This window comes from Ornithorhynchus anatinus, chromosome 9, assembly GCF_004115215.2.
Source record: "Ornithorhynchus anatinus isolate Pmale09 chromosome 9, mOrnAna1.pri.v4, whole genome shotgun sequence".
In the NCBI taxonomy this organism is placed as follows: Eukaryota; Metazoa; Chordata; class Mammalia; order Monotremata; family Ornithorhynchidae; genus Ornithorhynchus; species Ornithorhynchus anatinus.
Genome location: NC_041736.1, coordinates 7,352,936 through 7,370,548, shown reverse-complemented (window position 1 = coordinate 7,370,548; position 17,613 = coordinate 7,352,936). Strand labels below are relative to the sequence as shown.

The window sequence follows — 17,613 nt, the reverse complement described above, 5'->3', positions numbered from 1 at the left end:
GAATGAATAAAAGAATAGTTCAAGCCTCTATAAGATGCTTCCCTGTGGAGACAACAGAATGGGATTACAGTATCATCCTGGTGCTAGGGAAGATTTCCCATTACTCACTGAGGACTTCGGTCCCAGATGAGAAACAGAAAGCTACTGGCCGATTTTCACCGATGGATACCAAACACGTGGGCAGAATCATCTATCTTCGCCACTTCCCCTCTCCCCAAGTGCCCAGTCAAGCTCATACAAACTGACAAATGACACAACTGCAATTTACAACAGAAGTCATGCTTAATCAGCAACCTATCATCACCGAGCAAGTCAAGTAAAACAGACCACATGGGATTGAAGGCGGAACTCCCCTTTCCAAGTCTATGGACCATGAAAATTTTGGAATACATAAAACCCTCCTCCTGCAAAACGATCAATTTTGAAGTATTTTAGCAATATTAACATAGCGGAAGGAGCTAGAAATGTTTTCCTGCTGGAAAAGACACCCTAAAAATCTATGCAGTGAGAGACCTTCTGAGAGTGTGTCGCATTGATTTTTAATGTGACGCTTCCCTAAAATGATAAATGCCAAAAATGTGTTTGCTTTCACGATCGGCAGTAAACTATGATGAGATCGTATTGTTAATTTTTATGGGCTCCCATTTGTTAGTTTGGGGTGTCAGTTTGAAAGCGCACGAGCATGTGGAGATAAGCCTACGACAACAGGGTATTCAGCATATAGTAGTGATTTGCCTTCACAGTAAATTTGCCAGACTATTCCCTTATCTGTCATGTGACAGGACTGAAATTTATGTGGTAAGATATGGAGTATACTAATGAAAGACTATAGGGGAAAAGAAAAAGAAAAAGGAAGCACGGAAGATGTGCTCCTCTAAATGCCAACTGTCGTACTATAGCTCGATCGTGTCTATCTTTCTGCTAAATCCTTGCCCACTTTCTCCCTCTGGCCTAGAACTCCCTCTCCCTCCACAAATGGCAGACCTGCAATCTCCCCACTTTCAAAGTCTTATTAAAATCACCCCCTCAAGACCGTAAGCTACTTGTGGGCAGGGAACGTGTCTACCGATTCTAACGTATCGTATTGGAGAAGCAGCGTGGCTCAGTGGAAAGACCACAGGCTTGGGAGTCGGAGGTCGTGGGTTCTAATTCTGGCTCTGCCACTTAACTATATGACTTTGGGCAAGTCACTTAACTTCTCTGTGCCTTAGTTATCTCATCTGTAAAATGGGGGTTAAGACTGCGAGCCCCACGCGGGACAGTCTGATTACCTTGAATCTACCCCAGCCCTTAGAACAGTGCTTGGCACATAGTAAACGCTTAACAAATACCATCATTACTATTATTATTATTACTCTTCCAAGTCCATAGTGCAGTGATCTATAACCAATAAGTGTTCAATAAACAATACTGACTGTGCTCATTTGCTTTCAGGGTAATCAATCAATCATGGGTATTTACTGAGCATTTACTGTGCGCAGAGCACCATACTGTTTGGGAGAGTACAATATAACAGACTTGGTAGACATATTCTCTGCCCACAAGGGTAACGTGGCATTGACTAAAATTAGTCATTTCTGCAGCAGAGTGAAGTGTCTTACCCTCTTAAAGGAAGTGTGGAGAGTGAAAGATTTCATCAACCCAACAGTTTTATGAAGCCGTTAAAAGAAGCTGTTAGAAGCTAACCCTCCCTCACCTTTGGGGTGGGCTAAGGGGGAGGAGGAGGAGGAAAAGGAAGAGGGGGGCATGGCCTGAGGCCATTTTGGCTATCAGAAGAAGGTAAATGGCCTTCCCTGCTACCTGGCTGAACTGAGGACAAAGAGGAGAATTCAGCGGAAGGTCTAAGGCTCCCTAGTTAAAGGGGAGGGAAGGAGAAAAAAAAAGAGAGGAGGGAAGGAGAAAAAAGAGGGGGAGGAGGGGAAAAGAAGAGGTATGGGAAACAGGGAGAGCAGGCAAGAAGGATGGGAAATGGAAAGGAGGAAGGAAAGAAATGGGTAGGGAAAAAGGGAAGTTGAAAGGAGGGTGGAAGGTGGGTAGGGAAAAGGAGGGGAGGGTCATTTAGTGCCCGCCAAACTGCCCAGGAGCTCAAAGCCAATTAGCTATCAGGTTCTAGAGCTGCCAAGCATCTTCCTTAAGATTAATCTTTGCCACTGACCTTCCCTGCCTGGGCCACTAAGTTCAAGAGATTTTAGAGCACTCTAGAAAGGTCCCGCAGAGCTCTCTCTTTTAATTCCTCTTTCAGACACCCAAACAAAAACTCACCCAGGCTGTTTTGGAAGTACAAGATGGTACTGTGAATCACTCTCGCTCCAGACCCAGCCTGGCTGTTTTTATAACTGGGGGGAAAAAAAGGGAAACCTGCACACTACTTTGCCCCTCCCTGCCAGCTGCATGAACACTTCATAGATCATTAATGAAAGGGAGGAGCTCAGGGAAACTGCTCTCATCAATCAGACATTAATTGGGACCTAGAGTCTCTGACCCTTGCCCATCAACAGTTGTTTGTCCCGTCCTACAACTGCTGATCCAAATGGAACAGGATTCCTGGGTCTGTTATATTACACCCACACCGAGAGCCCCGAGTCTTAGAGGAGGAGTGGCCTCGTTCTATGGGAGTTCTGCCATGGAAGGATTTTTTTTTCTTTTTTTTGCATCTGTTCTCCGTGTTTTATGTGCCAAGCACTGTACTAAGGACTGGTGTAGATTCTACACTAGCTAATCAGGTTGAACACAGTCCATGTCCCATATGGGACTCACAGTTTTCAGCCCCATTTTACAGATCAGGTAACTCGTTGTGGACAGCGAGTGTGTCTGTTTATTGTTATTTTAAACTCTCCCAGGCATTTAGTACAGTGCTTTACACACAGTAAGTGCTCAGTAAAGATGATTGAATGAATGAATGAATGAATGAAAGTAACTGATGCACATAAAAGTGAAATGATTTGTCCAAGGTCACAGACCAGACAAGTAGTAGAGCCTGGACTGGAACCCAGGTCATTCTGACTGCCAGGCCTGTGCTCTATCCACTAAGTCACCCTGCTTCTTGATTTTTTTATTATTATCACTATTATAACAATTATTATTACATACTATAATGATTGGGATTTGTTAACCATCAGGTGTCGACCACTGTGCTAAGCACTGGGGTAGATACAAGAAAATCAGGTCTCATTTTCATCATCAGCATCGTCAGTGATATTTATTGAGCACTTACTCTGTGCAGAACAATGTACTAAGTGCATAGGAGAGTACAAGTCAATGAAGTTGGCAGAGACTGTAAACTCGGTGTGAGCAGGCAGTGTGTTATATTGTTATATCACACTCTCCCAAGTGCTTAGTACAGTGCTCTGCACAAAGTAAGAGCTCAATAAGTATGATTGACTGATTGACAGGATCCCTGTTCACAACAAGTTCGCTCCCATATGGGATTTACAATCTGAGGGACCTGTGTACAGGCACTTAATCCCCATTTTCCAGTTAGGAAAACTGATGAGACACAAAAAAGTCACATGACTTGCCCAGGGCCACAAAGCAGAGCCAGGATTAGAACCCAGGTCTCCTGACCCCCAATTTTGTGTTATTTCCATTCTCAGAAAATTACTCTGTGGTCCAGGGTCCTCGTGGAAAAATTTTTTTTTATCATAAAGAGTTGGATATAAAGATGCTTTCCTGGATGTAGAATAATCCAGCATTGACGGGCCTAAATGGTTGCTTCTAGTGTAGCATTTGATTCCCTGACTCAAGCTAAAGAAATGGTTCCCACACTTTGACAACAACAACAGTTTTGAGAGTCACACATCCAGCTCTGAAAATGAATAACTTTGAATAATAAGAGAGGCTGACCTTCCCTGTGGTCTGAAGGGGCTGAGTTTTGCGATCTGAGAGCGATTCCATCCGATATAGGCCCTGCAAACACATCTCTACCCCACCTGCTCAGAAAGATGCCTGTTGATCCCACTTTCCTTCAAATACCAAGAATCTCCAATTTATAAATTAAGAGCTAACACTACAGTCTCATAATACCCAGTTTTTTGCTGTCTTTTTGCCAGTGGTTCTTCAACAGTATCTGTGAAATCAGACTATTTCATCCCTAACACCCTTGATCAGGGTTGAGATTAAATACATTTGATATGATCTTAATTGCAAATACTCCAATGGAATTTTGACAAATCACCCTGTTTCTGTGGCAACTGCTGAAATGAATGGCTCTTATTTTCCAAAGTTGGCCTCCACCCCAACTTGTATTACAGCTTCCAAATGTTTCATTCACTCCATTCACATGACTCCAACACAGCCTGTTCCTTGCAGGAAAAAAACGGGATTTTACTAGTTCAGGCAAAGTAATGATAATGTGACTCTGATAAATTCCTAAACCATTAATTTGGTAAAAACACTGAGACTAGGAACTCCAGTATCATTATCATTTACCTCTAATCCAGTACACACTTCTATTCTTGTTTTACTACCTTTCTATATTCAGAAGAACACTTTGCTTAATTTATTTCTTGATTTCTTCCCACTTTGCTTATACAACTAGCAAGCATACAGGAACTGGATGGGAGAAAACCTATACCTACTTCTGATACCAACCTGATGCAGAATTCCCACTCTAGACTGTAAGGTCCTTGTGGGCAGGAAACCTTTCTACCAAGTGCTTACTTTGGTGCTCTGCACACACTAAACACTCAATAAATATCATTGATTGATTTATTCTAGTCAGTATTCGATCCGCAAACACCACAAAGCACAGTACAGGTTTGACATTTCAAAACTTGGTAAAATTAAAATCCGAGAGTTGTAAATCGGGCATCTTTACAGATTGATCTCTAAAATGGCTGGTCCAAAGAAATTTTTATTTAAAAGGACAGCCTGTCATTTTCAGAAGAGCTAAGTATAGTGCGCACAAACACAGTCAGAATGGCCGTACGCAATTTGAAAGGACCCCGCACTGAAACTGGAACCAGGAGTGATGGATAATTCTATGTTCTTACCACCACCCAGCTTACATTGGTGCTCAGTAAACATCTACGAAGGTAATCAATTGGAGGAGGCGGAGAATGGTGGTCTTATAATAGAAAACAGGCAGCAAATGGGAAACGGTGAGGCCTAGAGGAAAGAGCACAGGCCTGGGAGTCAGAGGACATGGGTTTTAATCCAGGCTCGGCTATTTGTCTGTTGTGTGACCTTGGGCAAGCCGCTTAACTTCTCAGGGCCTCAGTTACCTCATGTGTAAAATGGGGATTAAGACTGTGAGCCCCATGTGGGACACGGACTGTGTTCATCCTTACATCTGCTCCAGCGCTTAGTACACTGCCTGGCACTTAGTAAGTGCTTAATCAAGACCTTTAATAAATAAATAAAAGCAAGCAGGAGATAAACACTCTAGGAACTGCCTCTTTTCTAATTCCTTTTGGATTTGGTTTGTAGGAGAATCTGGATTTAGGATTAATTTATGCATATTCACAGCAAGAGCACCTCGATAACCAAATGTTCTGGTTTAGGAAGGACAGTCCTGAAACTCGAGTGTCTGCCTGACTCCTCGTATCTTTTTAAGATATTTGTTACGCACTTACTAATTGATAGGCACTGTATTAAGCACTTGGGATGGAATGTCTGTTTACTGTTGTCCCCTCTTACCTCACTCTTACCTCACCTCACTTCTTTCTTTCTACAATCCAGCCCACACACTTCGCTCCTCTAGTGCCAACCTTCTCACTGTGCCTTGATCTCCACTGGCTTGCCATCGCTCTCTAGCCCTTATCCTGCCACTGGCCTGGAACGCCCTCCCTCCTCAAATCCGACAGACAATTACTCTCCCCCTTCTTCAAAGCCTTAATGAAGGCACATCTTCTCTAAGAGGCCTTCTCAGACTAAGCCCCACTTTTCCTCTTCCTCCTACTCCCTTCTGAATCACCCTGACTTGCTCCCTTTACTCTTCCCCCCCCCCCCCAGCCCCACAGCACTTATGTACGTATCTGTCATTTTATTTATTTGTGTTGATGTCTGTCTCACCCCCTTTAGACTGTAGGCTTGTACTGGGCAGGGAATGTCACTGTTTATTGTTGTATTGCACTTTCCCAAGCGCTTAGTATAGTGCTCTACACACAGTAAGCGCTCATTAAATACGATTGAATGAACGAATGAATGAATTGCGATATTGTACTCTCCCAAGCACTTAATGCGTGCTCCACACACAGTAAGCGCTCAGTAAATATGATGGAATGAATGAATGCATGAATATTCCTTTTTTCTGTTTTCTTTTCTGCTGAGACTCTCACACTCAGGCTAGGCAAACACTGGAATAGGCTTGGGCACAGATTCAGAAAACAGAGCATTTGCAGGATTTGCAGACACACTGTGAAGCAAGATGATTCCTACCCGTCATTCTTTTTTTTTTTAATGAATGGCATTTGTCACTACTAGTTCTATATGCCAGGCACTGTACTAAGCGCTGGGGTAGATACAAGCTAATCAGGCTGGATATAATCCCCGTATCTTCAACCTCTTTTTTCCCATTTTTAGTTCTGTGTTGGCGCAGTCTGCTTTTGGAATCAGGAGACATGGGTTCTTGTCCCCATCCTGTCTGTACCAAGCGTACGTGGGCAAAGACCACGTGTGCATTTCTCCACATGCTGCACCGCTGCCAGCCTACTGGCTCGTTGCACTGGGTGCCTCAGAGGAAACCCAGCTGACAGGGAATCATTCAAGAGTATGTATTGAGCGTTTATTGTGTGCAGAGCACTGTACTAAACGCTTAATGAGGGATGAGGGTATGTGATTGGACACAGTCCATGTCCCACGTAGGCCTCACAGTCTCAACCCCCATTTTACAGAGGAGGTAACCGAAGAACAGAGAAGTGAAGTGACTTTCCCAAGGTCACACAGCAGACATATGGTGGAGCCAGAACTGTTGCCTAAATTCTTTGGTTTGGAATGATCTGGCTCCCTTACACCTCCCTTAGAGAAGCAGCGCGGTCTAGTGAGTAGAGCACGGGCCCAGGAGTCAGAAGGACCTGGGTTCTAATCCCAGCTCCATCACTTGCCTGCTGAGTGACCTTGGACAAATCTTCAACTAACTTCTCTGTGCCTCAGATACCTCATCTGATAAATGGGTATTACGACTGTGAGCCCCATATGGGACATGGGCACTGCCCAAGCTGATTAGCCTGTTTCTTCCCAGTGCTTAGTACAGTACCTGGCACATAGTAAGTGCTCAACAAATATCATTAAAAAAAAATCTCCTTTACCTATAGGAGCTTAAAGAAAATTCTATAGACCTCCTTACAGAATATAAAATAATAAATAATCAAATGTCTAACCTTATGCTGACATTCCATGTAAGGAACATTAATTCTAACCAGAATTAAGCTTCTCTTGATGATGTTAATATTTTAGGATTCAGAACTCCATAATCCTAATGATGCTGAGCAGAGATCGTATTTCAGATGGACCTATTCTCTAAAGATTGCCTCTTTGTGAAAGAAAATTGTGCCTGCCCTAAAATAACATTCCTTTGAATGTAACTATATACTAATTAAAATCTTTTTCAGTTTCTGAGAGCTCTCACCAGGCCAACCTACGATTCTCCTTCAAGAACGGAATACTAGAAACATCCACAATGAAAATAATGAACTAACCATATGCCATACCTCTCCTTAATAATAAAAAAAAAATCTAGGAGGTTTAGGAAGAAGTCTGTCAAAATAAGAGGTGGCATAAAAATCTTCAATCCGAGGAAATAAAAAATTTGGATTCCACTGAATATTATACCCAGCCTAATGGTGATAATACAGCGATCAACGTAAGAATGAGAGCTTCTTGTGGACAGGACTTTGTTGTGTCTGATGAACTTTCCCATGAGTTTAATATAGCACTGAATTTAGAAAATGTTTAACAAATGGCATTATTACTCAGGGAAGAACATTCCTCTTTGCACTTACATGTCAAAAAAGACTCAATATTTTGGCCCCTCCAAGGAGATAAACTTTGGCTTTGCCTCTCTGTGTAGATTTCCTGACTTTTTAGAATTAAAATGGGAAGTAAGAATGCATGTTAAAGAAAGGTACTGACTTGGTAAAGAAAGCTGCCATACTGAGGTCGAATCAGGGTGTGATCTACACACCTCAGTTCTCCAATGAGATCATTCCAAACCAAAGAATTTAGGCAACAGTTCTGGCTCTGCCATTTGTCTGCTGTGTGACCTTGGAAAAGTCACTTCACTTCTCTGTTCCTCAGTTACCTCATCTGTAAAATGGGGGTTGAGACAGGGAGCCCCATGTGGGACATGGACTGTGTCCAATCTGATTAGCTTGTATCTCCCCAGCGCTTTGAACAGTGCCCGACCCACAGTGAGTGCTTAATAAATACCATTTAAAAAAAAAATTCCCCTGCCCCCCCAACAACTGTTTTATTGAAATTTTTCAAGACTCACCCCGCAATGCTGGCAACAGAGACCTCTCCTTCTTGTCATCACATTTGTTACATTCGCTGAAATAGAGGAGGAGAAAGACGTCGACAAGCACCCACAGGAGAGAAGTGGCCAGGACCACCTTGCAGTAGACAAATCTCCTCATGTCTCTAACTCGGTTTCTCGTTTGCTCGCAAAGCTGAGGCAGCTGCTCCCTGCCGGGTATCCAAGGCACAGTGGGAAAATCCAATGTGGAAGTAGGGTCATTCCACTGCAAGCGAGACAAAGAATCCCCGGTTATTTCATGGTGCTTTCTCTTGGGTTCCGTCAAGACACAACAGGAAATGTATTCAAAGGTCTGAAGCATTTTATATAAACAAGAATTTTACTGTTGGTGTCTAAGATTAAGAATAATAATAATAATGGTATTTGTTAAGCACTTACTATGTGCCAAGCACTGTTCTAAGCGCTGGGGTAGATACAAGGCAATCAGGTTGGACCTAGTCCCAGTCCCACATGGGGTACACGGTCTTAATCCCCATTTGACGGATGAGGTCACTGAGGCACATAGTGACTTGCCCAAGGTCACATAGCAAGACATGTAGTGGAGCCGGGTTTAGAACTCACGTCCTTTGACTCTGAAGCCCGTACTCTTGCCACTAAGGCTTCTGTTCTGGGGACCCACAAAATATACTCTATTACCCTCACATTTGTAATTTACTTGCTAGGCTGTAGCTCCTTGAGGGAAGGGATCTTGTCTTCTATCATCATCATCATCAGTATTTTTTAAGGCCTTTTTGTGCGCAGAGCACTGTCCTAAATGCTTGGGAGAGTACGCTACAACAGAGTTATTATCCACATTCCTGCCCACGACGAGCTTACAGTCTTCTAGCCCTTTTGCACTCTCCCACCTGCTTAGTACAGCGCTCTGCAGGCAGAAGGGGTTCAGTAAATCCTATTGATGGATTGAATGGCAGCCCCTCATCCCCTCCCCATTTACAATACCATCCCTGGTCCCCCCCCAACTTTTTCTTAGAGCTTGATGAGAACCTGGCTTTGTCTTGGGCAGGATGATCATTTGGGTTGTCAGCCTCCTATGGAACACAGACGGTGTCAGATCTATTGACAAACTCAGGGAATGTGTCTCTTATACTGTTGTGTTGTATTCTCCCAACCGCTCAGTACAGTACCCTGCCCACCGTAAGTGCTCAGTAAATATGATTGATTGACTGAACCCAGTGCTTAATACTGCTCTTAGTACAAGAGGGTGAAGCAGCATGGCCTAGTGGAAGGAGCTTAGAGGACATGGGTTCTAATCCCAGCTCTGCCAAATGTCTACTCTGTGATCATGGGCAAGTCACTTCACTTCTCTGTGCCTCAGTGGCCTCACCTGTAAAATGGGGATTCATTCCTTCTCCTTCCTACTTAGACTGTGATCCTCATGTGGGACAGGGACTGGATCCAAACTGATTAACTTGGATCTACTTCAGCATTTAGCACAGTGGCTGGGACATTGTAAATGCTTAACAAATGATCACTATTATATAATATAGTGATATATATTATTATTTATTGTTGTTATTATTATTCCCAAGAATTGTGGAACACTTGGAGCTCTTCAGCTCCATCCTCTGCACTGCAAAATACTGCACAGGTAACCTACAGCTAAGGTGTACTTGGGTCTAGCGCGATAGTCACAGCAGTCAAAGACAACTACCTATTTTCTATATAAACATTAAAAAGTCACACTATATTCCAAAAATAACATAAATAAATACTCATTAGCTACTCTGAAAATGAGTCAGCAGCCAAAACCTAATCATTTAAAATTCTCTGCACCTGCATTTGCACATTTCTTGGCATAAATCACTGGCAAGGTGACTTGTTTATTGAAAAAGCGATGTGTGGAACAGAAACTATGAAATACAGAGGCATTAGGAGTTTTCCAGAAACATTTTGTTTCTGAATGTATTCATTCATTCATTCATTCAATCAATCGTATTTGTTGAGCACTTACTGTGTGCAGAGCACTGTACTAAGCACTTGGAAAGTGCAATTCAGCATTAAAAAGAGACAATCCCCGCCTGCAGCGGGCTCACAGTCTAGAAGGGGGGAGACAGACATCAAAACAAGTAAACAAGCATCAATAGCATCAATGTAAATAAATAAAATTATAGCTATATACACATCAAAACAAGTAAGCAGGCATTAATATAAACAAATATCATTATAGATATGTACATATATACACAAGTGCTGTGGGGCGGGGAGGGAGAGCAGAGCAAAGGGAGCGAGTCGGGGTGATGGGGAGGGGAAGATGAGCTGAGGAAAAGGGGGGCTTAGTCGGGGAAGGCCTCCTGGAGGAGGTGAACCTTCAGTAGGGCTTTGAAGGGCGGATGTGTTTGTAAATTTTCAAATGCATCCTCCAGGGGAACGGGCTGCTTACGGTATTTACAACCGGCACAACTAACTTAGCAGCCCAGAACCACTACAAAGCTGGGGGAATTTTTTTTTTCCACCATTCCCAGAACTTTGATGGAGATTGACAGCTCACGGAACACCCAGCATTCAATTATGCAAATTGCAACTCTGCTACCACTCACAAACAAGTTCATTATCTTGCCTGGGAAATACCACAACATGTGGTGATGCTGGTTTTTATCTATATATAAATATATAGATATTTAAACTTAAGACACTAAATGTCATTTTTGAAAGCTAATGCCATATCACGGTAGTTTAAACACTCATCATTATTTGAAAGACCCTATTATGATATGTTCCTAATTTCTATTTTTTTTTTTACATTTAGCCAAGGCAATAGCCAAATAAATAAGCAAGGGAAAAAAAATCTCTCCAACAGGGCATATTCTCTGGGACACCCAGAGGCAAGTCAATAGAGCTGACTTCAGTAAGTTCTATTTTTCCTTCTTAAACATGAGACTGATTGTTGGTTTTAAGGATCACTGTGGCTGTGGGTGGGACTTGGAATCCAAACTATGAGGGGCCTGAAATTCTGCTTTTTATGATGATGAAGATGGCATTTGTTAAGCAATTACTATCTATCAAGCACTGTTGTAAGTGCTGGCATAGATTAGAGAAGCAGTGCGGCTCAGTGGAACGAGCATGGGTTTGGGAGTCAGAGGTCATGGGTTCGAATCCCTGCTTTGCCACTTGTCAGCTGTGTGACTGTGGGCAAGTCACTTCACTTCTCTGAGCCTCAGTTTCCTCATCTGTGAAATGGGGATTAAGACTGTGAGCCTCACGTGGGACAACCTGATTACCCTTTATCTACCGCAGCACTTAGAACAGTGCTCTGAACATAGAAAGCGCTTAACAAATGCCAACATTATTGTTACAAGCTAATGGACTTGACACAGTCACACATGGGGCTCACAGTCTTAATCCCCATTTGACAGATAAGATAACAAGCACAGAGAAGTTAAGTGATTTACTCAAAGTCACACAGAAGACATGTGGCAGAACTGAGACTAGAATCCAGGTCCTTCTGACTCCCAGACCAGTGCTCTATCCACTAGGCCATGCTGTTTCTCTAGCTTATCTTCTTATCCTAGCCTGTTTGCTTGCCTAGAACAGTTGATAATTGCTAAAATACTTTCTTTCCTCTCCATCCAAACTGCTACCAAACTAATCCAAGTATTTATCCTATCCTGCCTGGATTATTTCATCAGCCTCCTCACTGACTTCCTTGCCTCCTGTCTCTCCCCACATCAGTCCATACTTCTCTCTGCTGCCCAGATCATTTTTCTAAAAGAAAAACACTCAATCCGTATCTCCCCACTCCTCAAGAACCTCCGGTGGTTAACCATCCACCTCCACATCAAACAGAAACTCCTTACCGCAGACTTTAAAGCACTCGATCAGTTCACCCCCTCCTAATAATAATAATAATGGTGGTGTTCGTTAAGCACTTATAGTGCCAAGCACTGTTCTAAGTGCTGGGGTAGATACAAGGTAATCAAGGTGCCCCACGTGGGGCTCACAGTCATAATCCTCATTTTTCAGATGTGGTAACTGAGGCACAGAGAAGTTAAGTGACTTGCCAAAATTCACACAGCTAATAAATAAGTGGCAGAGCCAGAATTAGAACTCACGACCTCTGACTCCCAAGCCCGGGCTCTTTCCACTAAGCCACGCTGCTTCTTCTACCTTATCTCACTGATGTCCTACTACAGCCCAGCTTGCCCACTCTGCTCTAGTTCCAGCTTACTAGTTACGGCCCGGATTTGTCTATCCCATCATCTGTAAAATGGGGATTAAGGCTGTGAGCCCCATGTGGGACAGGGACTGCGTCCAACCTGATTAACTTGAGAAGCAGCATGACTCGGTGGAAAGAGCGTGGGCTTGGGAGCCAGAGGTCATGGGTTCGAATCCCGGCTCTGCCACTTGTCAGCTGACTGTGGGCAAGTCACTTCACTTCTCTGAGCGTCAGTTCCCTCATCTGTAAAATGGGGATGAAGTCTGTGAGCCTCATGTGGGACAACCTGATGACCCTGTATCTACCCCAGCGCTTAGAACAGTGTTCTGCACATAGTAGGCGCTTAACAAATACCAACATTATTATTATTATCTGACTGCCAACCCCTTTCCCACATCCTTCCCTTAGTGTGGAATTCCCTCCCCCTCCATATATACCAGACCACGACTCTCCCTATCTTCACTGCATTATTAAGGTCACATCTACCTCCACAGCATTTAACATACATAAATAGTACATACATACATGTACTTACATACGTATTGAATGTTAATAAATTAGTCATTTATATTTATGTCTGTCTCCCCGTCTAGACCGTAAGCTCGTTATGGGCAGGGGACGAAGCTGCCAACTCCGTTGCACTGTACTCTCCCAAGAGCTTAGTACAGTGTTCTACACACAGTAAATGCTCTATAAATACCATTGATTGATCTATTGATCCATTAGTGCACGGAACCTTTGCTTAACCCACCTGCGCCTGTCTCCTGAACAGGTAAGATAATAGCCTTCAGCGGACCACCATCCTCCAAAACAATCGCAAGGAAGCACTTTCGAATGGAGGAGTTTGTCAGGTACAAAGCAGGTGAACCTCTGAAAGCTACCACACTACGAAAAACAACAGCCGGTCAGCCGAGCGTCTAAGTCTACTAGCATCTCCCCTGAGTTTCCCTGCTTTACCGTCAGTTTGGTCCCTATTAATTGACAAATAGAGAGAGTTTTCACTTCTGTGTAGGTTCCCTAAGTCAACTTACGGGCCAGGAATTCCAGGCACTGGAATACTAGTCATTTGCCAGGTCCCTGGGGGTCTGATCCAAATGCATAAGTCAACATATTTCCTCTCCAGATTGGCTCATGCAACGCTAATATTTGTTCACCGGCATCCTCTTTACTAAATGAAGCCGAACTCCGTTGGAAGTTCGGCCGGAAACACAAGGGGCCCACCAGCTCTGCCCTCCTCTTCTATGAGTTCCCTGGTAGTGACGTTGGATCCCAGAGGATTTTAGCCAGGGTAATAATTATTGTACTTGCTAAGTGCTTACTATGTGAGCAGCACATAATAAGCACTTGGCAGCATGGCCTAGTGGAAAGAGCACAGGCCCGAGAGTCAGAAGGACCTGAGTTGTAATTCCGGCTCTGCCCCTTGTCTGCAGTCTGACCCTGGGCAAGTCACTTCACTTCTCTGGGCCTCAGTTACATCGTCTGTAAAATGGGGATTAAGGCCGTGAGCCCCATGTGGGACAGGGACTGCATCCAACCTGATTAACTTGTTTCTACCCCAGCACTTAGTACAGTGTCTGGCGCCTAGCAAGCGCTGAACAGATACCATAAAAAAGCACTATTTTTAGCATGGGATAGGTAGAATTCACCTCACTGCCCTTCTCCAGAAATTCAAGCCTCACTAAAGAGCGGTGAACCCTAGACAAAATTTCGGATGTTTGTAACCCAGCATTTAAAATGAACAATAAAGTAATGGGCTGGGATATTATAATAGTATTGGGATATTATTTTTACTGCCCACCTACTACACACTTGGGAACCAGAGGAAGCGGGTTTAGCCAGTCATTAAACAGAATTGTCTCCATTTCTATTCCATGTTGTTCCTCACCGTCTGACTGTCCCAAACAATTACCGATGGCATTTGTTATGCAAGACAGAAAACGGGAAAAAAACGCCCGAAGAGGCTACTAGGTAATCCCAAATGTCCTCCTCCCAACTGCCGGGGGCTTTCTCCTCATCTCCTTTTTCCTTCCATCATTGCTGCACTTCTCTACTTTCCTTTTTGCTATTCTCCTTATCCCTCTGTTCCCTATGGAGCTCAAAATCTAAACGTCGAGACCACGTCTTGTCCTAAAATTACAGAAATGAAAACTGGACATGGCACACACTCTCTCTGTGCCTCAAAGTTACATGGCATGCAAGTGCTGGAATTGGGACTAGAACCTAGATCTCCTAACACCTAGTATTGTGCTTTTTTGTTGTCGTTGTCATCATGGTATTTGTTATTCCATCATATTTATTGAGCACTTATAATATGCAGAGCATTGTACTAAGCGCCCCTGATAAGCACTTACTATGTGTCAACACTGTTCTATGTGCTGGGTGGAGGTACAGATCAATGAGGTCAGACACGGTCTCTGTCCCACATGGGGCTCGCGGTCTAAGTAGGAGGGAGAACAGGCTTTGAATTTACAGTTGAGGAAATTGAGGCACAGAAAAGTCACATGACTGGTCCAAGGTCACAAGGCATGCATTTGGCAGAGCTGGGATTAGAACCAGGTCCTCTGACTCCACGGCCTCTGCTCTTTTCACTAGTCTACACTGCTTCTCCACAGTCTGAGGAAAGGCGGGGGGGGAGGACAGAGAGAGGCAGGAGGAATCAGGGCAAGTCTACTAAAGAAGTGTAGAGACCATCTCTTCCCTCAGTGGAAACAGACACAAAATAATTGATAGATATTTATTTTTAGTGCTGGTCTCCCCTTCTATACTGTAAACTCCTTTAGGTCAGGAACCATGTAAGTCCCACAAAGAACAGGGACCACGTCTAATCCCTACGGTGTATTCTCTCCCAGCATGTTCTGCACACAGTATGGTTTTAGGCAATGCTATTATTACTCACTCTATTGTACTTTCCCAAATATTTAATGCAGTGCTCTGCACAGTGTCGATGCTCAAATACTACTGTTTCCTTGATAGAAAGAAGAGAATGGAAAGATAGGGACGTGAATAAACCAATCCTTAGGTAGAATATGCAGATCCATAGCGCTGCAGGGAATTGTGCTATGGTGGCAGTTGGAAAAATTAGGAGGCTATGGCCCAGGAAGAAGAAAAATTCCACCGGGATTGGCTCCAGAAGGAAGTGACCACTGGAGGTTCTTGAGGACGGGGAGCACTTATTGTGTGCAGAGCACTGTACTAAGCACTTGGGAGAGTACAAGAGGTTTGGAAGATACGCTCCCCCGAGGAGTAAGTCACATGAGAGTTGTCGGTCATGAAAAAGATCATCAAATTGGATAAACCCATCTTTCAGTTGCCTTCTCCTTTCTTCTAAGCTGTTGTGGGCAGGGAAATGACTGCCAACTCTGTTGTATGTACTCTCCCAAGCGCTTAGCACGGTACTCTGAATATAGTAAGGGCTCACCACTGATGATACGATAATGGTAAAAGGATCTTCAAAATGTACTTAAATAGACTTAAGCAATGCATCGGTATTTATCCTGCAAAACATAAACCTGAAAAACCAACAAAATAGGGGGGAAAACATTCAGAAATTTTAATTGGATGCTACAAAAAGTGACATGAAGCAAATCTAGCCCCTTTAGATAACTCCCAGAAGACATGCATCAGCTAGCTAACCCATCTCCTGTTGTAAATCCCATAATTAAAAGCAAAATAAAAAAATGTTCCCACTGAGGTTTCGAACCATTAGAATTTCTTAACCTCAGCCCCCTTCTCAGTCTTATGGCTTACTGAATTCTTTATGATAGTGGATATAAGGAATTAATAGCATACACTCTTATTTTGAAATATTACTGAAACTGTGTCAGGTAATGTTGATGTTTCATTACCTAGGTTTTCCAGTCTGAAAAGAGAGGCTATTTTGTGAGAAACTGAAGTGCTATGTTAAAACGCCCAGTAAATTGTTATCAGATAGCCATCAGCTTGGTCCGCAATTAGAAAATAGAAGGGAATGCATGAGAAGGTAAAATGAGGGGTAAATGAAGCTGCATTTCTTTGTAAATGCTGCATAAATTTCAGCCATTTTTTGATTAGACAGGATTAAACACAGAAAAGTGAAACCCACTGATAAACCTATCAGTAATTTCAACCTCCTCCCAGAATTGCTGCCGAATGGATGTCAGCCCAGTGATATTTCGTTGTTTGACCAGCAGGCCTTGGGGAATGCAATGTGCCCTGCAATGTGCCTTGAACATTGAAGCAGTAACCTAACTTCTGAGGAAGATCTGGAAGGAGGGATGGATTGTCCAGAGGGACAGGGGGATGGTCAGGAGGGAGGGTGGGTGTGGCCCAGAGGGAGGGAGAGGAGGTCTGGATTGGGAGGGCAGGAGGGGAGGGGAAAAGGAAGGGGGAAAGATGTGGAGGAAGGAGGAAAGTTGTGTAGGGGGGGAGAGGAAGGGTGTGTAGGGAGGGGGAAAGGTATGGAGAGAGGGGGAAAGGGGAAGGGGAAGGGGTAAACAATGGGAGGGAAGAGGTGAGGAGGCATGGTGGGGGAAGGTGAGACAGCAGGGAGAGATGTGGAGGGAGGGGGGAAGAAAGGCATGGGAAACAAGAGGCAGAAAACGTTTAAGACACTTTTTTAAATGTACTTGCTGTGAAGGTGACATTCTCCCCCTTCCCGTTGTATTGCCTTAGATTAAAATAGCACGCTTGTTAGGGGGCCTCAGAACTAGGATGATAGATGCTACATAAATGCATAGTCTGCTGTCTTTATGGAGCCATTACTTAGTCAATAAAAGGATGATGAAAACGACGCTAAAAATGATTGGATTCTGAAATTCTGCAACACAATGAAAATATATCCAACATGATAAGGGCAATAGAATGTTTCCTTTTTTCGGTAGGGAATACATTTTTCTTTTTTTTTTTTAGATATGCAGTGATGTATAGGTTATCCAGTGCTATAAAGCTGTTTTAGGTCATGGTTGATTTCTAAGAACATCAGCTGAAACGTTTGGTGACTTACTGCAGG

The 17,613-nt window shown here is 43.5% G+C and overlaps 1 protein-coding gene across 1 annotated transcript in view; it reads right to left on the bottom strand.

Moving 5' to 3' along the window:
- Positions 1 to 17,613, bottom strand: part of GALNT13 (polypeptide N-acetylgalactosaminyltransferase 13) — a 301,009-nt gene that overhangs the window by 252,010 nt on the left and 31,386 nt on the right. The window contains exon 2 of the mRNA XM_001511774.4: positions 8,432 to 8,678. Coding sequence (XP_001511824.2) covers positions 8,432 to 8,573 — 142 coding nt within the window. The 5' untranslated portion in view covers positions 8,574 to 8,678. The remainder of the gene's footprint in view (positions 1 to 8,431; positions 8,679 to 17,613) is intronic.